Genomic DNA, 26,456 nt, shown 5'->3' with positions numbered 1-26,456 from the left:
CAAAAGACCACATAAAATTGATACATTTAAAGAATGAACAACACTGGGCTCCCATTCCTACATGTGGCAACATCAGGGTGAAGCTGAGCAGCCTCTGCCCCTTTTAGATGAGGTATGTTTTCCGCAGGTTTCACTTTCCCAGATTTCACTTCGTCTTTGTTTATTTTATGAGCTAAGCTTGAGCAGGCATTTAAGTCTGTGATGTCTGACATCCACCTCCTCTTCCCTCCCCAGAACTCAATTAAAATGATGGTGAAGAATCTTTGAAAGGTGTAAGTCTATAATAAACAAGAAAATAAGAGAAGAGATCAAGAGAGATTTCATATAATTTCTGGAAAACAGAAAAGGGGTGTAACAGTTGATTAAGCAAGGTGGAGGAAGCAGCAGCCCAGAGCACACAGGAAGGGAGGGAGAAAATTTGTCTGTCTAGCAGAACCCTAGAAAAACTGCTTGAAAAGAAATCTAACATATATAAACACTGTGTAAAACGTATTAGCTGTGTTCTAAACAACTATTTACTATTTTTCTCTAAAACAGACTTATTGCTTTAGAGTTATACATAAAATTAAATGCAACACTTTCATAAAGTTTACAGTTTGACATTTTATAAATATTTTATTTTATCATGATTTCAAAAATTCTCTAAAGGTGTAATAGTACTCAACTTGCAAAAATTTCTTCAACTCACTGATACTAAAAATATATGTCATTTTTGCTTAATCTCCTTTTTCATGTTCACTTATTTAAAAATTTTTTCGTTGATGCTTACAAAATAGCAGCTAGTACAATAAATGCAAACATTAATATACATTTTCTGTTTCACAGACCTTACTTAATCGTGCCCGAAGTACCAAAAGTTTGTTGTATTCTTCTGTTACTTTGTTGAGAAGACTTTGCATATTTTCTTGAAAGTCTAGACAAAAAAAATTATAATAATTTTACTCCATAGAAAAAGTCTGCTTCTTTCAATAAGTATTATTCATCAATTCATTATTCATGTCTGCTAGAAGTAAACTTCATATATTTAGCAACAAAAAACTAAAATCTCATTAATGCAAAACAGCTGCTACAAACATAACTTGACAATTTCATATTAAAATGTTAATGTCTCTTGCCACTCATTAATTTGCACACATTTTGTTCAAATGGACGGGAGTAAAAAAATTTTATTTGTCAAGAGACACGAAAAAATTGAGGCTGTAATTTATAAAAATAAAGTAATACAGGATTCCTATTAAGAAAGATTGTCTTATTCTTTTTAAAGAAGAAAATACCATTGACATAAACTTATTCAATAAATACAATAACTTTTAAAAGTTTGAATCGATGGTATTAAATTAAGAAGAGTATTATAATCAGGAATAGATGGGAGTAGAGGAACAGTGGATAAAGACACAAGAAAACTTGTGGACAGCTCCCGTTCTCTTTACATCACAATTACTGCGTTATAAAAATAAAAATGTATATTAAGTAAGATTTCATGAATCTGAAATATAGATATTAAGATGATAAACTTAAACTGGTTAAATGATTAAATCATGATGGAAGGTAAAAGTTTATCATCAATGGATTTAAGAAAATTAAATACTCTGATTAATAATGTGGTCAGCTTTTATTACCTTGAACTTCATATCTACAGTCTTGCAATTCTAATTCTTGATTTTCAGAAGTATGAACCCCAGAACTCTCTCTCTCTTCTACATTTACTTTGCATTTTAAAGCAGGAGTATGTTCACCGAGGACATTGCAAAAAGTCTGTTAACAACAAAATCAGGTATTTTATGGAATTAAAATTTTAATTTCTTCCTCTAAAGATAATTAAACATTATTTTCCTATATGCAAAAGACAGTCAAAATGACAGAAAAATCAATAAGAAAACACTCCTCCATATATACCAAATCAATCTGCAAAAGAAATAGTCAAGTCTAAATCTCTCTCTCTCTATAGGACATGAAATTCTTCTCCTATCTTTCCTGATCTAAGGAAAATATTGATAACCATCACTGAGCAAAACTATAACTTTTTCTGCTTCTTTCTAATAATGAATATATCTTGTACTTTAATTTGCCACTTTATAGCTTGGATCCTACTTTGATATTATCCCTGTAATGTCAACTACCTTTGAAAAAACACCTGAAAACAAGGATGAAAGTCCAAAAATGATGACTGGAAAGTAGTCTGTAAATCCTATAGAAATTATAACATATCAAGTAGGTTATATTCACACACTTCTATAACATGAGAGCAGTTTTCTGTGGTTTACACATACACAAAATTAAAAATGTTTGCCACATTATTTTTTTTTTCTCCCAAGCAGCAAATAATTCTATCATTTAAAACACATGCGCCATAATCATTTCATAAACTCTCTAACACATGCCCCTCACACAGCTAAAAATAACAATCAACTTCTAGACTTAAAAGCCAAACTGCTTACTGCTATTTCTAGAAATCTGTTTAAAAGTTAAACTATATTGTCAATAACTGAGTTTACTAAATTTTCAGCATAGTCCCTAAGTTGAAATCTTATATCAGAATTGATAGAAACCTGCACGATCACCCAGTTTACAGATAAAGAGAGGATTCAGAAAGATGAAATAACTAGTCCATGACAACATCAATGATTAGTCACAAAACTAGGTTTTATGACAAACTCGAGAGGGCCTCTACATTACAAAAAGCTAATTCATATTTCAACTTGAGATTAAGGGTCAGATAAAGTTATTAACAGAAGAAAATATAAAGTCAGCTTATAGATGAACTCCTGTGACTTGGGCCATCTTTCCATATTTACTGACTATCAACAATGGATATGAAAGGACAATGCCTGAACCCTTCAGTGGAGGTGGAGGCTGAAGAGTAGCTGAATGAGTAAAGGCCTTTGATGTGGTTATTTCTGTCCTTTTTTTGATGCAATACTGTACTTTGAACTATTTTATAGGTAATCAGAATCAATAATGCAGCTTTACCTGTCCCAACTAAACTACTCTTCTCCCCCTTCAATTTACAAATTGCAGGGATAGAGATCAGGACAAGCTGAAGTATGTATTTTAAATTTTGATCTATTTCAAATATGCAGAAAAAAATCCATTACCTAGCTTTAATAAATACTAATATTTTGACATATTATCTCCACATTTTTTTAAAGAAATTGAGCATTACATATAAATTTGAAGCTATGTGTCCTATTTCATTTACTTCTCTCTGCCCAGAGGTGATTGCTCTAGCATGCATGTTTTTATACTTTTTTCTTTTGAAATTTATTGGCACTAGTACAATTAGTACATATATCAAACACTGCTAAGTAGTGTTCTAGTAAATGAATATGCCAATTTGTTTATTCATTTGCCTACAGATGGAAATCCAAGTTGTTTCCAATCTTTAACTTATTACAGAGACACTTTTTCAATGAACATATCTGGTTGTGCGTATATGTGAGTGTATCTAGAAGTAAAAGAGTGGGTGTTGGGATGTACGTGGTATCTTCAATCCTGCCTAGCTGCTTTTCAATGTAGTACACTCCCACCAGCAGTGTGTAAGAGCTCCTATTTTACCCCATCTTCACAAATATAATTATAATTGGTATAATTAGAGCTTTTAAGTTTTTTCACTCAACCACCAAAATGGGCAGGGGCAGGAAACAGACCTGCTTGAGGTTCTACTGGTCCATTGTTTTCTTATTAGCTATACCTGTTGTCTGTTCTATTGCTGAGATAATTTACCTAAATTTACCGTTCCAAACTTATCAAGAAAAAAATCTTAAATTGCTCATTTTAAACTTAAAAATTCAGGACATATTTCCTATGTTCAGTACTGAAGATAGAAGGGAAAACAAAATTGGATGATTCTGCTTATCAAATTAGTAATAACTTAAAATTTAGCAATTCCTGTCTAAAAGTACTTGTTTAATATCTTACCTGTGTAAAATAAGAACATTCTTCAGATACTGCCTTGCGAAGTTTTCCAATGAGCATCTGTAAAGGCTTCACTTCATGACCTAATAGAAGATATTGCAATAAGACATCAATTTACATACTTAAATACTATTATCATGTTAAATCTAGGTCACCTTGGAAGCTTCTCTGTAATGAGATTTTGGTTTATGAGACTGACACACTACCTGCTGTGCAAGAGGACAGCTTTAAGATTAGTTTTAAGTTCTTTATTTCTTTCAAAGTATTTTCTACTGCTCAATATTAACTGTTTCAAATTTGTAGAATTTTAAATTTCTATCCTAGAAAATGATATATAGCCATGACAATTTTTTACTGCAACCCAAAACAATAAATCATATATCATAACCTATTATGTAAAACTGAAACAAAAATTTCACAAATCAATATTTACTCTTTCCACATGCTATGCACTCCAATATTTTCTGTTTTACTCTACTTTCATTTATTAAAAAAAAAAAAAAATACTCGTCATTGATACCATTATAATTAACCCAGTTATAAATAACTGGAAAGGAGCAAAAGGAAGGCCAAATATTATAGTAATTTGAGCAGCTTTGCCAAGAAGCTACAGTTTAGACCCATGCCCAGTAAAGTCTGGGTGACACAGGGAAGGTACTTGTGTCACCCAGGTCTTTGGCCAAAGTAGCAGTGGCCACTGAAAGCACGGGAAGATGTGAGATACTTAAGCTCCTAAAAAAGGAGTTTGCCCTCTTACTCTCTTGGTTCACGTTCCTGGCCTGTGGGGTTCTCACTCTCCTGCATTCACCCGGACAGCCCACAGCCATGTGAACCCCACACACAATGGACTACTGGACTGCAACTAGCCTAATGTTGTGCTAGACCACCATGGAATGGAAACTGTGGACATTGGTCTTGCTTCTAGTTCTATTGATTCCCCAGCTGCACATTTGCTAGGACTGGATTAAGGGAAATGAGACTTTAGAAACAGAGGGATATAATGCCAAGCAAATAAAGCTTTCTACCACATCTCATCCTTCTTGAAATGCTTATTCCAGCAGTACCCCAAGAGCCCCACTCCCACTAGCAAAGGAGAAAGACCATCCACACATTTCTCTGATAACAGCCATTACCCACTAAACGGACTCATTACTCATTAATTAACCTGCAGTTTGAAAAACCATGGACGGATTCTATCTGAAGACGATACCAATAAAAATAATATAATGCTTAAAATCTTATTAAATTCAAACCCAAAGAGCTCCTGAAATGAAAAGTATGGTATTCTTATTTAAGCCACTCTTTACATTCTACTCTGTTCAACAGAGTAATTCCATGGAACAAACTTATAAACCATATCTCCTTCCCACAGGTAAATTTGTCAAGAGTGGAGGCCTAGAGATACGAAGGACAGAGGATGTTTACTTAAATCCATTTAAGTTTCCTTAAATGTTGCTTTCCATAGTACCATCTTAGTCTTTTGGCTCACCCAGTAGTCTCCTAGGCCATCTTATTCTTGTCCTTGACCTCAAATGACTTGATTTCCAAATCTTTATCTTGAGCCTAAGCCTCCCTTTTGAATTTCAGACTTCTCTTTTCAAATGCCTATGTGGATATCTCTTTTTCAAAGTCAACAGGTATTTTTAATTCAATATGTTCCAAGCTGAATTTATTATTTCCCCCACAAATCTGCCTCTTATCTTATCTTCATGGTTGGAGTTACCCTGGATATGGTTACCCAAGCTAGAAACTTAGGGATCATCTCAATTCCTCCCCCTTTTACTGCTAACATTAACTGCAGACTACAATCTAATTCTTTGACTCTTGAACTTTCCTTTCCATCCTCAATGACACTTAGCTCAACATCTTATTGTTTATCAGAATTACTGCCAAAGTTGCCTAACTTCTCATCACTAATCTCATCTCCTGATTTGCTCCAAAGGTGTCATCTTAAAATAAGAAATCTTACTATGTTAACCCCCACTATAGCACAAAACTTAAACATGCTTCTCAGGGTTTATAAAGCTATTTCTGATCAAGCTCCTGCCAATAATTTGGGCTTTATCCCTCACTACTTTTTCACAAACCCTGAACTCTCAATTCTCCAAAATGGATGCAGTCTCTCGTACCTCTATGTTTAAATCTCAAGAGCTCTCCTACAATTCTAACATCCCTACTCCTGCCCACTGCCTCACCCTACTCATCCTCCAAAGAAGTAATAGACTTTTCTGCTCTCCTACCATTCGTTCTATTCATTCTTCTATTGTAGAAGTTGTCCTACTCTTTTTTAACAGTTTACTTTATATTGCTTTCCCACTGGATTCTAACTTCCTGTAGAAAAATACTTCAGTGATTTTAGATTTCTGAAACACTTAATAAACAAATTATTCCACGATTGGGATATACAGTTACCTTCCTCCATGGGTGCTAACACAAGATACTTATTTGCTTTATAGTACTTATAATTTTGTCAAAACCCATTTACCTGTTTCTTGTGTTTTTATATTCTGCAGCTCTAATTGGTGTATTTTCTGAAGTTCCTTGATCTTTTCCTCTTGAACAGAAATAAGTTCCTCTTTAAGACTGCAAAGAGCTTTATCTTTTTCTTTTTCCATGTATTCACGAACCTGATCCACATGAGTTGAATAAACCAGAGAGAGGCATATACGCTGAGCTTCCATCTGTAGCCTTAAATCATTCTTAAAAGTAAATGTATATACACATCAGAAAATTTTAAAATGACAACTCAAATCATTTAACATCTATTTTATTGCATATACTGACCACAAAGGGGAAAAATACATGAAATTATAGTTTAAAAATTCATATAAGTATAATTTTTTTTCTCACTTTTCATTCTGATGCATTGATCTACTTGTATTTTTTAAGGAAAGCAGCACAATGCTTTCATTAGCTCAACTTTATGGTAAATTTTGATATCTGGTATGGCTTCATCTTTGATTTGTTTAAAAATATTTTAAATGTAAATAAATACAAAGAATAATGTAATAAACACTCATGCATTCACACTCCAAATTAATAAATGCTAATATTTTGTCTTTTTTCCCCCTTCAATTTAGCTCCTCCCTAACACACTTTTGGTTAAAACAAAAATATAAATAAGATTTAATCTACCATATTCCCATTCCTCCTTCCCCAGAGACAATCATTAACACAAACTAGTTAGCAAGTCCAGTCCACTACTTATACTATCACTTCTCGATATACCTGTCAACAATGTACTATATATTACTTTTCTAAAGAATTTACATAAATGGTACAAAATATTTATTTTACAAACTGCTCTTCTCATTCAATATCCTTCTGAGAGTTATCCATGTAGATATAGGTTATTTTAACTGTAGTATAGTATATATGAATACACCATGATTTGTCCATTTCCTCTCTGGAGATCAACTGGGTTATTTCTAATGTCTTTATATTTCAAAAAATGTTGCAATAAATTCTTATACACATCCCCTCATACAAATGTGCTAGTGTTTTTCTAATATAGTGGTTCTCAAACCTTAGCATGCATCAGATTCATCTGGAGTGTTTATTAAAACAGATTGCTGGGCCCCTCCAAAATTTCTGGTTCTGGAGATCTGGTGTGGGACCTGGGAATTTGAATTTTAACCAGTTTCCAAGTGATACTGATGTTGCTGATCAGGGACCACACTGAGAACCATCTACAAATGTAATTTCTGGGTTGTAGCTAATGCACATTAACTGTATTAGATTTTACCAAATTATTATTATTTTTAAAATCCTCACCAGAGGATTTTTCCATTATTTTTTCAGAGAGAATGGAAGGGGGCAGGGGATCCTTCAGTTCGTGGGCTGATGCTCGAACCACTGAGCCAAACTGACCAGGGCTACCAAATTATTTTTTATGTAATTGTACCAATTTACACTGATATTAACAGTGTATATGAGTACTCATCTCCCCTATAGTCTCACCACACTTTTTATTGAGAGACTTATTTTGCAATCTGATGGGTAGAAAATGCTGTTTTATTGTTAAATCAATTTATAAAGTTAAAAGTATCTTTTCATGTTTATTAGACATTTTGGTTTACTATTTTGAGACACATCTATATATATCCACTGTTCATTTTTATAATTCTGAACCTCTCCTTTTATTAGTATTCTTTACATCATCTTGATATTAATCTTTTGTTTTTACTATATGTGGCAAATATCTAATCCAAGTCCTTCAACTTATTTTGTGGTATTATTTGTAAAACAGATATAATGACATTTTTCAATCTTTTCTTGTGACATTTTTCAATCTTTTTTTGTCCTCATTTAAAGTCCTTCTCTATCAAGACCCTAATTTCCTTTCATGTGAACACCTTTAACCAATTTGGAGTTATTTTATTCTAAAGGGTAAGGACCTAATTCCTTAACTCCCCACCCCAAATACCAAAAGGATATTTTCCAAAAAGCACGCACTGAACACTGTCAACTTTTCCTGACTTGGCTGCTTCTCTCACTGCATTCAAGCTGCTCGAATACCACCTCAGGTTTTCCCTGACCTACCCTACGTAAAAAAGCACGCATCGCCCCACTTCTGGAAGACCCATCCTCATATCATAATTTAATTTTTTCATACTACTTATTACCACTTGACATGTTATAATTTGTTTTGTTTAATGTCTACTCTAAAATACAAGCTTTATTCTTCATTGCCTATTTTTACTCATTGTTAAATCTGCAGTGTCCAGAACAATAGTAGAGGCTCCTTAGATTATACCAAGTAAGTGTTCATTTGTAGGGCCGCCTCTTCCACATACTAAATTTTCACAAGTATCTGGGTATGCTTCTGGGTTTTCCACTAAGCTCCACTGATCTACTTCTCCATCCTAGCATCAGAACTATACTGTCTATTTTAATTTTTTAATGTCTTGCTATCAAATAAAATTTTCTAGCCCGGCTGATGTTGCTCAGCGGTTGAGCACTGACCTATGAACCTGAAGGTCAGGGTTCGATTCCCGGTCAGGCCACAAGCCTGGGTTGCGGGCTTGATCCCCAGTAGGGGGCGTGCAGGAGGTGGCTGATCAATGAATCTCACTCATCACTGATGTTTCTATCTCACTCTCACTGTCCCTTCCTCTCTCTGAAATAAAACATATTTTAAAAAATAAAAATTAAAAATTAATTTTTCTAGGACTATCTTGGCTGTTCTTAAATATTTACTCTTTTATATCAATTTTAAAATCAGTTTTTCAAGATTCATGAAAAACTTTATTGGAGTTTTCATTGGAACTACAGTGAATGTAAACATTTGAGAGTAATTATATTTCTATATTATATCTTTTCACTATCAGTATGGTATATATTGTCATATAGGTAGGTCTTTAGGTACTTCAATGTTTTATAATTTTCTAAGTTCAAAACACCTTATGTAGTATTTAAAGTTTGTCTGTTCTGTTCATATCCTTTGTTTCTCATTTCTTGTCATACAGCATTAGATAGTAACTACAAGACAATATTAAAACAGTAAAGTTGATAGAGGGCATCCTAGTCCTACACTGGATTTTAACAGAAATGCTTCTAAATTTCACCATTAGAAATGTTGTCTGTTAAATATTTTGATAAAAATCATTATCATAGTCAAGAAATTTCTATTTCTGATTTCTTAGTGTTTAAAATTATAAATGAATTCTTATAACTTTTATGGATTATTTTCCAGCATCTATTAAAATGATGTATGAATGCAGAGATTAATAGATTTTTCAGATCTTCCATTTCTTGGGAAAATTTGCTAATATTTTATTTAGGATTTCTGCAACCATATTCATAAGTAAGATTAGCCTATAATTTTATTTTCTTGTACCATTGTTGTCAAGTCTTGATATCAATATTATACCAGCTTCATAAAATATACTGGGTACCTTTTCTTTCTCACTCCCTCCCTCTCTCCCCTATCTTTTACCCTATTTTAGTAAATGATTATATATTTGTTCTTTGAAGAGTTGGTACAACCACTTATAAAATGGTCTCAGTGTAGTATTTTTGGTTGGGGGAAGAGTGTAAACTTCTAACTACTATTTCAAATGCTTAAATGGTTATTGGTTTATTCAGGTTTTGCATTTCTATTTGAGTTAGATTTGATAATTTATATTTTTCCAGAAAACCATCTAGTTTATAATTTCAAATTATTCATATAGGTTACTGATAATATTCTTTTATGATTTTTAAAATCTCTATATTTGTACAATCATTTTTTCAGAGGTCTAATAACTCTTACTAATCTTTTCAAAGAATAAACTTTCAATATCATTGAACTCTCCTCCTCTTTTGGCTATTCTAACTTTGCTTATTTATGTCCTTAACTTTATTATTTCCTTCCTTCTACTTTCTTTGAGTGTATATACTTTGTTATTCTATTGAATTAATAGCTTCATTAATTTTTAATATTCTTGGCTCTTCTTGTGCATTGATTCCTCCAGATAAACTGTAAACAATTAAATTTCAAAATCTTTTTATCATAATTTTGGTTAGAATTATACAAGCCTTACGGATTTTTCTAGAGCTATATGGCATTTTACAATTTAAATATCTCCCACTGAAAAATTAGTCTTCTCATTTATACCCCATGCCTTTCATTAAAGCTTTTCATCAGTTCATTTGTTTAAACTTTCTAGGTATTTAATTACATCTGTGGATTATGACAACTGTGCTTCTCTCCATTTATACCACAAACCTTTTTGTCTCTACATTCGTTAGGACCTATGGGACAATGATGAAAAGCAAGTGATAAAAACTATCCTGAGCCCGGCCGGGCATGGCTCAGTGGTTGAGCATCGACCTAGGATCCAGGTGATCGGGGTTCGATTCCTGGTCAGGGCACATGCCCGGGTTGCGGGCTTAATCAATGACTCTCTCATCATTGATGTTTCTATCTCTCTCTCTCCCTCTCCTTTCCTCTCTCTGAAATCAATAAAGATATATTTAAAAAAACAAAACAACACAAAACAAAACTATCCTGATCTTGTTCCTAACTCTAACCTGAAGGCCTATGTTGTTTCACTGTTGGTTCTTGATAAACTGGCTTTATTTTGCTTATTCTTCCATTTACTCACTCATTTTAAAAGTTTATTAACTGCCCATTATGTGTCGGACATTGTTCTAGTTTCTAAATTCCAATACCATTTTCAATATTAATTATTACCTTCAACTTTACACATACACATTTCAATCCATGTTGTCCCCAAGCATCAATCATCAATCATATCAATAGCATTTCTGCCACTCCTCCCTCTTCCTTGCATCTCAACAGTGACAAGACTTCTATGTTTTAATTTTTCTCCTTCTGCTCAAACTTCCTAATCATATTAAAATAACACGGAATTATACTTCAAAATTATTCATTTGTTACCTTTAATTATAAAAAAATCTTAACACCTGCATTTTTTTTGGTCTCAGAGATATCTGTTCCATTTACTAAACTCAGTCCCAGTAGTATTTTTTGTGGCTTTAGTATTATTTCTAAGCATATTTAGATTGCTCTTAGATGTCACTGTTGTGTAAATTATTGCTCAGTTTTCCCAATGAGCTTCCTTCCATACATACACACTTCACTCTCCTCCCCACCAATAAGGCGGTTTGTCTTGGTAGTGATGAGTGGGCAGGGACAGTTTACACACTTGCTTCTCTTCACTTTCTGTAAGTTAATGTCACTGAAAATGTCTTTAGTAGGGAAAATAAAATTCCTATTGAAAAAGTGTGACCATTTTACCATCTTCAAATTCAGATCCTCTCCCAGTAATGCTTTTTAAAAAAATTTAAATGGTATCTACATTTTAGGATTAATGAAATCAAATTAAAACCAGTTTAAGGTTTTAAAAACAATTCCAGGTATTTAACAAGGCATTAATAATTATGCAACTTGAATTTCTTAACTCTATTTAAGTTATTAAAATGGCAAATTTCTTCACATATGATATATATTAGAATAGTAAAAACTTTCCAGTGGTTCCCTACTGTATATAGAGTAAAATCTCAACATCTTACAAAGTCTATAAGGCTCTCCAAGAACTGGCCTCTTCCTCCTTCTTCAAACTTTTCTTCCACTCTCCCTCTCTCAAAGTCAATTACATGTACCTTCATTCTGCAACTCAAATTCATCTACGCCTTCACAACTGCTCTGACTTCCTTGTGGTCGGCTCCTCCCTGCTATTCAGATCTCAGTTCAAATGTCAATTCCTCCAAGAGACCTTTCCTGACCACCCTATTTAATGCTGCCACCACCACTACCCATTATTCTCTATCACAGTACCTGTTTTATTTTCTTCACAGGATTTATCACTATTTCTAACTACTCGTTTCCTCCTATACTGCCTGCCTCCATCACTAGAATATATGCTATCTGAGAGCAGGAATCTTTCTCTTGTTTGCCATTATATACATATACCTGGCAAGGGATTCAGTAAATACTTGTTAAATAAATGAAAAAACACATAAAGCTTGAGTTAATATCATTATACAAGATACCCAGTGGAATGTTTCTGTTATTTCTAATATTAGTATGTAGTAAATATAAATTGTTGGGAGTGATCTATTATTACTTATAACATGCATTCTTTAACTGTATTTAGAATTAATACTTTTTCCCCTTTCAGGTATAAGGATACTCGAAGAAAACTCTAGGAGTTAAATGAGATTATTTTTCAGGGAAATATAGTTTCATAACTACTGAACAACTAAAGAGTAAAGTTTAAAGTTAATTTTCAGTTGTGGAAACTTGAAAACACCAATATGAATGAAAATTCTGAAACCGATCTTTGGGATTATAACAAGATAATAAAAAAATATATTTTCTAAAGGTTACATTCTCAACAAAGTTATTTAGACTCTCATCTTCCCAAAGAAAATGACAACTCTTTTAGTTCTTGAGCAGAATGTACACCATAGATTAACTGAAAGCCAACCATGTTTGAGAATTACATTATAGGGTTTACTTTCATTCTCCTGTAAGGAGGTTTATGTTCTTGGAAGATAAAAACTTTTTTTGTATGAAATGTATGTTAACGATGTATTTTAGCATATATAAATAAGCAAGCATACCTGTTCTGATTTAAGTACACTAAGTTCCTGCTGAAGTTTATCATTTTCACTGAGTTCAGTTATCCCAAGTGATAACTCATTTGCCACTGATGTCAAGTGAGCCCCACACAACTGTTCTTGTTTGCTTTCTTTTCCAACAGTCATATTTTCAACAGGTATTTTCTCATCCTCCATTATTTTTGATCCACCAAAATCCTTATTTATTTTAGAAATTGATCCTCCAGAATCCCTGCTTGTCATAGTCACAACTCCACCGTTTAAAGAGCTTAACTGAACATCACATCCACTTACATTTTCTGTCCTACTATTGTTAATTATGATTTCTAGCTCTTTACATCTCAATAAAACTTGCTCTTTCTCTTGCTTTAAAGATTTAACTTCTTCACTTAGAAAACAAATTTCACCATGTTTCTGACTTAGTTGTTCAGAAAGATCAGACAGTCTCTCTGACAATTCTAATTTTTCTCGCTTGGTTACCTCAAGTTTTTCCATAAGTTCTGTTGTATCTTTCTCAACAACCTCACCAATTTCCCATGGCTCTGCTATAAAAGGTTTGTTGTCGTCAAAGACTAAACTTTTCGTTTTTGAGGTAGTTGGATTTCTTCTTTGCAAAAGATGAAGCTCTTCACTAAGTGCTTTAAGCTTACTTTTATACTCTACCTCTTGTTTATTTTTACTGTCTTCTAAATCATTTTTTGCCTTGAGAAGGCAAGCATAATCCTCTTGTAACTCTTGATAGTTAACTTCAAAATTTTTTTCAGCAAATGAAAAAGTGTTCCTCTGCTTCTCAATCTCTTCAGTTAGCTGAATACATTGCTTTCTGAGTTCTTCATTTTCCTCTGTGAGTATTTCTCTTTCTTTCTGCCAGCCACCATCTTTGGATTTGGACTTAATGGAGTCCATGAAAATCAACCTTTCTTCTTGGTTAACAGGAGTATATATTTTCAACATGTCTTCAAGGGCTTTTTTTTCATCTTTAAGAATGCTATTCTCTGCTTCAAGTTGTACAAATTTTTCTTGAAGGTCATCTTCTTTTTCCTTCATTTGTTTTTCCAATAATTCAGTTTTAAGGTGCAATTCTTGAACTTCTTGTTCAAGTGTACCCTTTTCCTTTTCTTCTTGTCTGAGTATTTCAATTTCTTTTTGAAGTTCATTGATTTGAAGAGTCATTTCTTCTGATTTTGAGTTCACAAGGGATTGCTGTATATCTTTTAGCTTTGAAATTTCTAAAATTAATTGATTCTGCTTAGTTATTAAATTGTCTTTTTCAAACTGCATGGTTTCTATCTTTTGACTCATTTCATTCTGTAAGCCATCTATCTGCTGTTTATAGTGAATACCCAAGTTATCTTTAAGTTTTTCAATATTTATTCGATGTTCAATTTCTAAATCTTCCTTTAGTTTGGAAAGTTCTTCTTCATGACTAAACAGAAGCTGTGTTCTCAGTCTCTCTAATTCAGCCTCTTGTGATTCAGCCATTCTATCTAACACAGCATTCTTTTCTCTTTCTAACATTTCAAGTTTTATCTTATAATTTGTAACTTCTGCTTCATGTTTTAATTCTAGTTCCTTCCTGGATTCAGATGCAGATACGATCTCAGCTTTCAAATTCTCCACTGTACTGAGGGACTTATGTGCTTCATTGAGTTTACTTTCTTGTTCAGCTATTGTCTGTCTAGCTCTTTGAATTTGGTCCCTTGAAAAGCTCAATTCTTCAAATAGTTCTTCAAGCTGTCTTTGTAGAGCAGATTTCTCCCCTGAAATTCTTCCTAATTCTTCCTTGAGTTTTTCCTTTTGAGAGTTAGTATCTTGCAATTTTATGTTCAGTTCATTTATTGCTATATTCATTAACTTTATTTGATCTTCGTTAGCTGTAATATTTGGACATGATCTTAAAGCATTATCCATTTCTTCCTTATGTCGTGTTTTAAGTTCATCTATCTGTGACATGTGTTGTTTTATTAACTCTTGTTTCATCTGCACTATCTGCTGCCCATACATTTCATCCAGCTCTGCTCGGAGTTGTTCTAACTTTCTTTGTGCATCTTGTTCCATTCTTTGCAGGTTATCAGTTTCAAATTGGCTATCTTTATGGTTTTTCTTCTGAAGTTCTTCAACTGTCCCCATTAACTGTTTTATTTCCTCAGAACACTGTCTTTCCTTTTGCTTGGAATTAGTAAGCTCTAAATTCATATTTTTTATCTCGTGGTTCTTCTGTGCAACCTGTTCTTGTAAGTCTTCCAGTAATTTGTCAGCAGCTGTGACTTTATCCTTTAGTTCAAGAGTTTTTCTTTCTTCTTCAATTATTTTTGTATTTAATTCTTTGATGATTGCCTCCTTTTCTTGTATTTCTTTATTTGAGCTTTCTACTCTTTTATCTTGTTCCTTTAAAAAGAAAAAAATGAAACTATGAAAATGACATTTTTACTTCCTGGGAACTTACGTCACTTAACCCCATTACCAAGAGTAATATTTTTACATAATTCTATAGAAAGTGACTGCTGAGCGTGTCCCTCAATTTTTCCCAAGTCAATGAGATATAGGACTTGTTTACCCAACACTACTTTTGAGCAAACATTACAGTAGTGTTGGCCTTCTTGGGAGGAAGAAATTTTCTTATATTGCTATGATTAAAAGTTTTAACTTAAAAAGTCAGTCAGATTAAGATGTGTCTAAACCATTATATTTTCATATTTCTTACTAACCAACATTCTAAGTATTTAGTGTTTTCTATAGCTAGAATATTTATACTATATACTCTTTATAGTTCTAGAAAAAAAGTCTTAAAAATCAAGGTTCCTCCCATGTATTCTGATGACCTCAAGGTGTCTGATGGGCAAGTGCCTTAACTTAATCCCTGGAGCTAAGTATATTAGAAATTTAGGGATATGCAACACTTAAGTGGTTGAACTTCAAGTCACATGCAAGACAACCATACCATTTATGACATAGCAACTTGGTCCTAGACTTTTGGTTTCAATAAGAACTTGTAAGCAGGACAGATACTTTATCCTGGTGTGGGATTTTATTTTGGAATTGCATATAAGTCTAAACCCAGAACATATGCAAAAGCTGTGATTATCATTAATCACAATCATTCACAGGAGTCTTATACCACAAGGGAGTCAAGCAGAAGCCCTGGAGATGAAGTTTTGCCTCTGTTACTTAGTTGCCTAAGTAAAGGTTGTAGTCCCAAGAACAGAGAAGAAAGTAAAATCCAAAGAATGGGACAGAATATAACTAGGTAAGCAAAATCACCTTAAGGAGACAAGAGTCCCAGGCCAAGGGGATTTAAAGGCACCTCGAATGAATATATTAACATATAGAAACAAAGAACGTAAAAGCCCAGAAAAAGGAAAACCTCAGAGGGAAATGTTGGCAGAGCCCATTCATGTACAGTCCAGGGAAGAGAACCAAGGTGCCATGAAACTGAGAATTCTGATCCTTCCGGGAAAAGCATTCCAAACGTAGAAAGCAACGTAGGGGATTGTAGCAAACAGAATTTAAGAATTCCAATCCAGAGGCACAATCATTCCTACTGTGAGATGAATACATCAGGTTATTACAGCCCAATGCCCTGAATATTTGATTCCTCTAACATCCCTTGATCTCATGCTCACTAAAGAACTTTCTCTTATAATTATTTGGCTTTTCAAAAGTAAAATCCAATGAACTTGAAGTATATAGGTCTCTGGGAAAATTATTTCTCATTATAAATTAATAAGCTTATATTGAAGATTTAAATATTAGCCTCTTGAACTTGGAAAATCTGAGTTTACTTGAGATAGCTCAAGTCTCAGTTAATAGAAAATAAAAACCAAATCAGACTTCGGGACTTACAAGCAAAAGACCGGATTCTTTACTATATAAACCAAGGCAATGAATGCTATCCTGTGCAGCCACTTGAGAAAATTCTATCAGCTTTTGACTTGATATCACATAGCCCATCCAATGTTACGGTAAGTTATTACCAAGAACTGAACCTTCTTAATTTCTACACTACCAAATGACACTTAAAATCAGTTTAATCTCTGAAATCTGTGTTTTTGTCTATAAAATAAAGATAATATTTCCTCAATCTCACAAAATATGCTCAAAACTAAAATAAGTATATTAATTATTAAAACAAAATAAATATATTTTCTGTTATATATAAGTGTAATGTATTTATATACTAGAAAAAATCTATAAAGCATTATGGACCTATAAAAGAGTAAAATCAGTTCACTGAGGACAACTTCAGTTAAATTGATAATTAGTTTTGAAAATGTGAACATTGTTATAAATCTGTAACATTTCTATTTCCTGATTTCCTATGGGGGAAAACCCCTCATAAAACAGTATCATTTAATTCAAAATTGTTCATCACCTGATATAACTGCAAACAAACAACAATAATTCTTCATTTAACTATTAAACAATACAAATTCATGGTTCATTTTTCTTAGTATCGTTTATTTCAAAAATACATGGTTTTAAACCACTTATCTTGTATTGCAAAAAAACGACAGCCCTGTGATTGAAGATACAATCCTTCTACTTCTGGACACAGACCTGAGAGAGTAGGACTAATATACTTCCTACCTGTGACTACTGCACCATGGGAAGTTCACAGGATTAAGACAATGTGAGTACACCTCGAATTATCAATGCAGTTGTCTAGGGGACCAAAACAGTTTCAACTATCACCCTAATGCTCTAGTCCCTCAGCTACTCTGATGGAACTACTACTCAGGAGAATTCATTCAAAGGGAAAAAAAGAGAAATTAAAATATATATGTGACGAAAAAGAGACTGATAATAAAAAGTATTCTTGCTAACAGTCAAATAAAGGTTATTCCCCCTACATAAGTGAATTATTTGAATTTTAAATAATTTTAAATTATTCTGCCAACTAAGTATAACACAATAAAATTCAATTTCCAGGCTATTCTAACGTGAACTGTCTTTCTACTTTCATCCTGGAAAGACTCACTTTCAAAGACTATCATTTTCTAGTTAAACTATTTTTTGCTCCCTATACATTTTCAACATGTATTAGCCTGGGTCTTTATGCACACTCCACCCTCTGTCTAAAATGTACTCCCCATCTCTATCAGTTCAGATTCAGTTCATAATTTATTCACTTATTTACCAAATAAGTATTGAGTAGCTGCTATGTGCCACACATTATGACAACTGCCAAGGAAACAAAATACAATTAAAAAGATTGTTCCAACTTATAGACATACCTTACACATCACCTCCTCCCTATAGCCTACCCTGAATCATTTCCTTTACAAAGTCAGACCTACTCAGAACTTTCAACACACGTTTTACCTATGTTTATCCTTATTTTGTGGTATCTTGTATACATGGTACCATGAGATCCAGTGAAGAAAAGGGCATATTTTAAGCATCACTATCTCTTGCCAGGGCCTGGTACAAAACAGGTGTTTTGTAAATACCTACATAATACTTAAATTACCTTGGCTGTAAAGCATGTCCATTTCATAGTTTCAGTATCTTAAATTTGTATATCTTCTATTTTCTTAAGAGCAAAGTCTCTGAAGTCAGGCTACCTAGGTTTGTTATCTGGTTCTACCAACTTATTGCCTATATACTTGGGCAAATTGCTTCCTCTTGCTTTGCCTTGGTGTCCTCATCTGTAAAATGGAGGTGATAATGGTACCTCTGCCTCAGAAGGTTTTTGTAATGATTCAGTGAATTAATATGTACAAAATGCTTTGAATACTGCCTGGTGGCAAGTGAACAAAAATAGAACATAGCTAATACTTTTATTATTAACCCAACAGTACTCTTGTCTTGGAAATTTCTCAGCCTCTTGCAGAAGAGCCTCCTAAGTTTATAAAAAGTACTGTATTATATGTACAAGTCTGTCCTCATTATTTACAAATTCTGTATTTGTGAATTCATCTACTGCCAACATTTATTTTTAATCCCAAAATCAATCCTCTCAGTCATTTTCAGAAGTGTACAGCTTGTCTGGGTGTGGCTCAGCAGTTGAACATCGACCTAGAATCCAGGAGATCGGGGTTCAATTCCCGGTCAGAGCACATGCCCGGGTTGCGAGCTCGATCTCCAGTTGGGGGTGTGTAGGAGGCAGCAGATCAATGACAACTCTCTCATCATTGATGTCTCTATCTCTCTTTCTCCCTTCCTCTCTCTGAAATCAATGAAGATATATTTAACAAAAAAAACCCCAAAAAACCAAAAAAAGTGTACAGCGTGGCAAAAAATTTGAGTTGCTGGACATGTGTATTTTCAGCTGACTCCCAACAAGGCAACCACACTGTCTTCTTGCTTCAGCTCTCACATGGAGAGGAGAGATGGAGAGGAGAATAAAGACAGTAGGGGGCAGTGCAGTGTAGTACAAGATATTTTGATTCTGGGCCAGCTGGACAGTTTGAATCCCAACATTGGCAACTGTAGCAGGGTGGCCACAGGCAAGTTGCTTAACATTTCTGACCATCATTTTATCTTTTGAAAAATAAATAAAATATAATCTACCAGGATGAGCTATTTTTAGGATTTAACATTATAATTTATGAGAGACGTGTATGTGTGTGTGAGAGACGTGTATGTGTGTGTGTGTGTGTATGTGTATGTGTGTGTGTGTGTGTGTCCAAGGAGCACATATTTGCTACATAAGTGTTCCAGGCAACTATATAAAACATAACTAGGGCGGGTGGGTGGAGGAGGAGAGAGTAGCCAAAGTATTTACAGGCATATATGCACAACCCAAGGACACAGGACAATGGTGGGGAAAGGGACTGGGGAGGGGGATGGGACGGGGTGGAATGGGTCACTGGGGAGAAAAAGGGACATCTGTAATATTTTAAACAAAAATAAAATTAAAAAATATATAATAAACACTATCATCTACAAGAAAAAAAAACTAGTGTGAATAAAGAGAACTGACTTTATTTTTTCTAATTAAAATCCATAAAATTTCATTTTGTCATAAAAATATTTTCAGAATTTCATAATCATGGCTAAAATGAATAGAAATACCTATAGATGAATAAAAAGAATAGAAAATCTAGTTGTGGATTTAGATTCTCCTGAAAACTCAGTTTAACATAAGCTTGTCACTTTCAAGGAACTCAGTAATGAGTATTATCTTAAAACTCAGTAATGAGTATTATCTACTATTGTGAGATTTCTAATTGCTTTAGAAACAAATTATTTTACAAACTTAAAGAACTTTTCTTAATTATAACATTTTGTGATTCATGTACATAACAAAAAGATAAACACTTGCATATAAAACTTGAAAGTTAATTGTAAAGCTGCTACAGTTGCCTCTTTAAGATAAACATACCATTTCATATGCTTTAATTTTCTCTTGCAAAAAACTGATTTGCTTTTTGAAGTCTTCTTTCTTTTTTTGATAATCTTCTAATAGATGGTCTTGTGCTTCCAGCTGTTGCTGATGAGTGAGAATTTGTTGTTTGGCTTGTAGCAAATCTGCAGCTGTGCTACTATGAGTGCTGTTTCTCAAAGTTTCACTAGCCTGTAACTTGAAAACAGAAAGAAACCCCATAGTATTAAATTCTGAAGTGAATGCAGTAAGCAATACACACCTCCTGGAGGTATTAACTTGGCTCACAATTCTTTCTGGGAACTGTGCTGAACTTACAGGCTTGAGACCCCAGCAAACATACTGCTATGGCTGATCAGGGAGTATGGGCACATCCAAACCAAACCAGTAAGATTATTTTTCCCATGATAAAGCTGAGAAAGTTGTCTAATGAGAGAGGTAAGTTTGAGGCAGACAAGCAGAAAGGAATGGGCCTGAGATTTCCTGGGTTCCTGATGACTTTCTAGTTTCTGATCTCAATCCATTTCAGGGATCTGGTCGCAGTTCTGCCTTGAATTCTGTAAGATATGTATCCTTACATTACATTCTTCCCTTTTGCTGAAGCTATGTCCAATTATTTTCCATTACTTGCCATCAGAAACCTTAATACAATTAGATTCCTATGACTCTAATTAAACGTAAATGGAGTATATGTAGTCTAGTTACCATTTCAGACTCTAATTAAAAGCATACCAGAGTTGGCAAAGGTAGGATGTGACTACATGTTAATTTCTGCAAAACTCCACCCAATCAGACTTAAAAGGTTTTGTAGGATTTCAAAATATAGACAAAGAAGTACAAAGAAATAAAAGCAAGGAACCACTCATGAAATAGGACTTAAATTCTTGGTTAATATAACAACATATATTCACTAGTTTTTCCAAGATGATACATAATAAGCAAATGAATTTTAAACAAATTTAAATTTGATTTGGAAAGTGTGAAAAAATGCTCAATTGTTTACTAAAAATCTAATAAATTTTGTCCCACAGGTAATACTTACATACTGAAACTGAATCTGCAAATTTTGACTTTGTTCTGTCAACTCTAAGAATTCTCTCATCGTCTCGTCCTTTTCTTTTCTTGCCTGTTGTAAGTTAGCCGTGAGCCGGGTTATGATGCCATCTCTTTGTTTTATGGCAGCTTCAAATTCTTGTAACTAAAAGACATCAGTGAAATTAATAAGGGCTAGACTTACTTTTTTAAATGAAACAGATTATTTTCTTAAAAAGATATGATTTCAAAACTCACTGGCAGAAAGAGGACATACGGATGGCCAAGAGACATATAAAAAGATGCTCAACGTCACTAATCCTCAGAGAGATGCAAATTAAAACCATAATGAGGTATCACCTCACACCTGTCAGAATGGCACCATCAACAAATCAACAAACGACAAGTGCTGGCGAGGGTGTGGAGAAAAGGGAACCCTAGTACACTGATGGTGGGAATGCAGGCTGGTGCAGCCACTATGGAAAACAGTATGGAGGTTCCTCAAAAGATTAAAAATTGACCTGCCATTTGACCCAGTGATCCCACTTCTAGGAATATATCCTAAGGAAACTGAAACACCAATCAGAAAGAACTTATGCACCCCTATGTTCACAGCAGTGTAATTTACAAGTAGCTAAGATCTGGAAACAGCCCAAGTGCCCATCAGTAGATGAGTGGATAAAAAAGCTGTGGTATTTACACCATGGAATACTACACAGCTATAAAAAAGAAGAATCTCTTACCTTTTGGGAAAGCAAGGATGGAACTGGAGAATATTATGCTAAGTGAAATAAGCCAGTCAGAGAAAGAAAGTACCACATGGTGTCACTCATATGTGGAATATAATAAACAAAATAAACTGATGAACAAAATAGATCCAGAGACTGGATCAGAAGCATGGAACAGACTGAGGGATCTCAGAGGGAAGGTGGGGGTGGGGGAGTGGGTGGGGAGAGATTAATCAAAGAACTTATATGCTTCTATGCATAACCTATAACCTATGGACACAGACATTGGTATGGGGAAGGCCTGGGGGTGGGGTGGATGCAGGGTGGAGGGGATCAATGGGGGGAAAAAGGGGACATCTGTAATGCTTTCAACAATAAAGATAATTTTTTTTTTAAAAGTACATTACAGGCAAACTTAAAAAAACACACCAAAAAACTCACTGGCAGAATTATTACGATTTGTAAGCAAACTTTTCCATATTTGAAAGCTATTAGCTTGAAGGAATTGGTTTTACTTCCAAATCAACTTTAAAAAAAATCATCTGAACTTAGAAACAAAACATCTTAGGTCTAACTAGTTCATATATCTACTTCTAGGACAGTGCCTTTACACTGAGGGATGCCTCAATCTGTTCCTAGGCAACACCATCATAGACACTTGCAATCCTCACTCTTTTCTGGAGGATGAAACTGAAATATATTGTCATCCTTATCAATGTCCTATTTCGCCCTGTTTCTATAACTAACTGCCAAAAACAACAGATGTCATTTTAACCAGAAGAGGTTACTTACAAGGATTCACTGACATTTTTAATGAGTTTAAATCATATTTTGATGTGGTCTGCACAATAATTTTCTCTCAGGCCGACTACAAAAACATCTACTCTACTGAAATGATTTCAGCCTACCTATCTCAAAAAGTTAAATAAAAGAGTCCATGTTTTATTAGTCCTGTTAATGAAATCCTGTTTTTAAGTGAGGTTGCTTATAACATATATATATATATATATATATATGGAGAATTATTATGAGATGACCACAGCTATCTTTAATAACCCCATCTTTAAAGAATGTACATATACTATCATTCAAATTTCCTATTTGTTCCTATTTGTTTTTATGAGTAACAAAAACCACATAAGGTAAACATACTTGCTGCAGTCCTTCAGTCCCATAGGTGGCCCTCATTTCTTCCAGTTCTCTGTTTAGTTCTTCAGTCTCATGCTGTTTCCCAGCCAATTCATTTTCCATCACCTCTAGGTGGGTCTGACTGTACTGTGCTCCATGTTCAGAATAAGACTCATCGGCACCAAATTCTTCTTCCTAAGTCAATCCAAGATGTTGAATAATTCAGTACTACCAACATTCCTCAGGAAGAGGAATTCAAATATTCAAAACAAAGTCCACTTTAAAACATCACTCATCACTTGGGAGTTTACCGGTATGGCAACCTACTTTGTTGTTAATGTGATATATACTTCAAAAGCAAAAACAAGATATATGCAAAGTCTGTTACATCAAGTTTTAGAACAAAAGATGGATAATTTTGTTTTGTTAAACATTAAAAGCATTTAGGATTCAGCCACAGAAAGAAGTACATGCAGTAAAAAGCTTTGTTAGTAAGCCAGATGGTTTTAAACAGTTTATAAACCATTAGTATCATGAGTAGTTTTAAATACTGTACCCTTAATAAATTTGTAGGCTTTCCTGTTCTCATCACAAAACTGCAACCATTTACCTGTATAAAAATAATTTCCTGATATATTATGATTTTAAATAGAATTCTATTTATAGCTAACAACTGTATTTCTGTTAACTGTATTCACGCCTCTTTTATGCGTAGGGAAACACCTCACTGGCAAAAACAGATACAGCGATTACATTTAAGAATCTAAAAGACACGATGACTATTTCAAATGCCAACCATTCCTCAAACATTTGAGTACTTACAATGTAAAAACACTGCACTATACGTTTTCTTTTAAGTGATTTAAAGTTCTAACTATGTACAGTTTTTATTTTGTCTTCATCAGGATAACTATAAACATCAAATTACTGAATCCTCTTCTACAAAACACTGTCTTAAAATCATGTAAATAATTTTTTATTAAGTCCTATTCATTTTAAAGTAAAACTGTCTACTCGTATAAATTCACTAAAATTTGGCAAGTAGCTCTAGAGGTAAGAGATGACGAGGCGAGCAACACTCCTTCCAAAACCTTCCCCTGGGAAAAGTACTATATAGCCATGCCAGTCCTGATGGATGTGGAGATTTTCCAGAACATACTGCTGCCTGTCTCTATCACAGACATTTGGTGGTAGGAAGGACAACTCTAGGGCTGACCTGGTGGGAGATTAACTTCAGATCCCTCAGTCCATTTAACAACCTCCTCTCCCTCCCCCGCAACAGTATACAAATGAACTCTATTCCACTCACATCTTAATTATTCTCAATTCTATGGGAGTAGAATCCAAGATAATGAAGTTTCTACCGTTGAAATACATAAGATAGAATATCTTATAATTAGATCCATATGGACCAAAACACTTTAAAAAGTGGAGATTCTAACTAAGAATTCTTTAACAGAGTTTGATTCCTTTGTTTTTTTCCCTAAGGATAATTTCTGGAAAGCAAAGCTAAAGTTAAAAAAAAAATCTCCTTTATGGCAACACAATATTAAATCTGTAAAAACTATCAGAAGACAGGAGTACTACCTCTATTAAGATTATTAATAACAAGTTACTACAATAACTTCCAAATTAAATTCCTCTAAATTTCAGTTATTGATTCTGAAATGAAGCATTTTGATAAGTATCTACTAAAACTTTACTTAAGAGTAACAGTGCAACAAAATGGATTTTATTAATATCTTCAAACATATTAAGCAATAAATATTCCTTCAAGTGGTGATGCCACTATTACATAAATTAGTTAACAGTTTACAATAGAATCTAACACATTACGTAGCCAACATTAATTTTTTTCTAAGTTAAACAAATTTTACACTTGAACAATGCATATATGTATTGGCTTAAACTACTACACAACTATTTTCAAAACTTAATTATATGTTATAATAAATACAAAAATCTTGTCAATATTAATAAATTTTAAAGATTTAATATAATATATAGGTAATAAAAGATTATTCACCAGAAGTAAACTAAAAAAACAAAACATATTTCAAAGTTACAATAGAAACATTCAACAGAATATCAGGATCACCAATAGTTAGCAATAAATTATTTTTTAATGCAGAAAATTATTTTATTGCTCTAAAGGGTAGAGCAGTTACCTCTCCTTTTTATATTGGCCTACTAACACTGTACTTAGTAAACTATAATAAGAAAGTAATTTAATAACTTGATCAACCTCTCAATGTTCTTTTTCACATTTGTCAAAGTTATGTAAGGCTATTCTAATATATTCTTTCTAAATTCACAGATTTACTCAATCTGTATAAACAACTTGGAAGATTCAGGAAAGTACAAATAGGTAAATTTTAAATATAAAAATGTTCTGTAGAGATATATATCATCTCATAAAAATACTGTACTACTTACTATTCAGAAAAAAACCACAGGAAAAATAATTTTTATTTTAAAACTATAAAATGGCATTCACACAAAACTTTTTCTCTCAGTGGATATTAATTTAAACATTAAAAAAATACTTCACTATTTATGATTGTTATGTTATCCATATACTTAATTTGGTAGTACATTCAAAGTTATTAAAAACTGATGTTTTAATAAAAAATAAGAAGAAACTGATGGTTCATAAAAGTTCATGAAAATTATAGGAGTTCAAGTCCTATATGATTCAGGGAATTGGAGCCAAGTAACTAATGAGGTTAAGATGATCCATCCAAAATCAAAGTTAAATATCAAACAACTCATTGTACAACTTAATGTGATATACAATTTATTGTAATTAAATATATATACTATTTAAATTGCAAAATTATACCTCAACAAAGCTGAGGCAGCTAGGGAAAAAAATAAAGTATAAAAAAAGAAAGCCAAGTCAAAGTTGAAAGGCTAAGTTTACATTACTTTATGGCTATGGACAATGTCTTCCAACTCTAGGCAGTCATTTCATAAATGTTATGAATCATACAAGTGCCTTGGTTAAGGAGTATTAAATAATCAGATGAAATCCATAATGAAATTATATACCCTTTCTATACATAGCAAAGCATATTTATCTACCTGTCTTGTCTCTATGTTGTCTATAGCATTCCCTACTTTCTGCTCAAAGGGTATCAATAAAAATATTTTATGTAAATATGGCATTCTGGATATGAAATGTCCCTTCATTGAGGACTAAACAGATCATGTATAATTTAAATTAATTCATAAAAGGGTATTTATATTTAGTATGC

At 33.3% G+C, this 26,456-nt stretch overlaps 1 protein-coding gene across 1 annotated transcript in view; it reads right to left on the bottom strand.

Annotated features, from left to right (window-relative positions):
• AKAP9 (A-kinase anchoring protein 9) overlaps positions 1-26,456 on the bottom strand; it is a 137,342-nt gene that overhangs the window by 87,000 nt on the left and 23,886 nt on the right. Inside the window, exons 4-12 of the mRNA XM_081147848.1 lie at positions 23,756-23,809; positions 23,224-23,394; positions 21,354-21,509; positions 20,312-20,509; positions 12,988-15,372; positions 6,401-6,614; positions 3,919-3,998; positions 1,620-1,755; positions 828-913 (exon numbers count right to left, since the gene is read on the bottom strand). Coding sequence (XP_081003974.1) covers positions 828-913; positions 1,620-1,755; positions 3,919-3,998; positions 6,401-6,614; positions 12,988-15,372; positions 20,312-20,509; positions 21,354-21,509; positions 23,224-23,394; positions 23,756-23,809 — 3,480 coding nt within the window. The remainder of the gene's footprint in view (positions 1-827; positions 914-1,619; positions 1,756-3,918; positions 3,999-6,400; positions 6,615-12,987; positions 15,373-20,311; positions 20,510-21,353; positions 21,510-23,223; positions 23,395-23,755; positions 23,810-26,456) is intronic.

Source organism: Miniopterus schreibersii, assembly GCF_964146895.1.
Source record: "Miniopterus schreibersii genome assembly, chromosome: 9".
Lineage (NCBI taxonomy): Eukaryota > Metazoa > Chordata > Mammalia > Chiroptera > Miniopteridae > Miniopterus > Miniopterus schreibersii.
The sequence above is the reverse complement of the archived record's forward strand: the minus strand, read 5'-3'. Positions and strand labels throughout refer to the sequence as shown.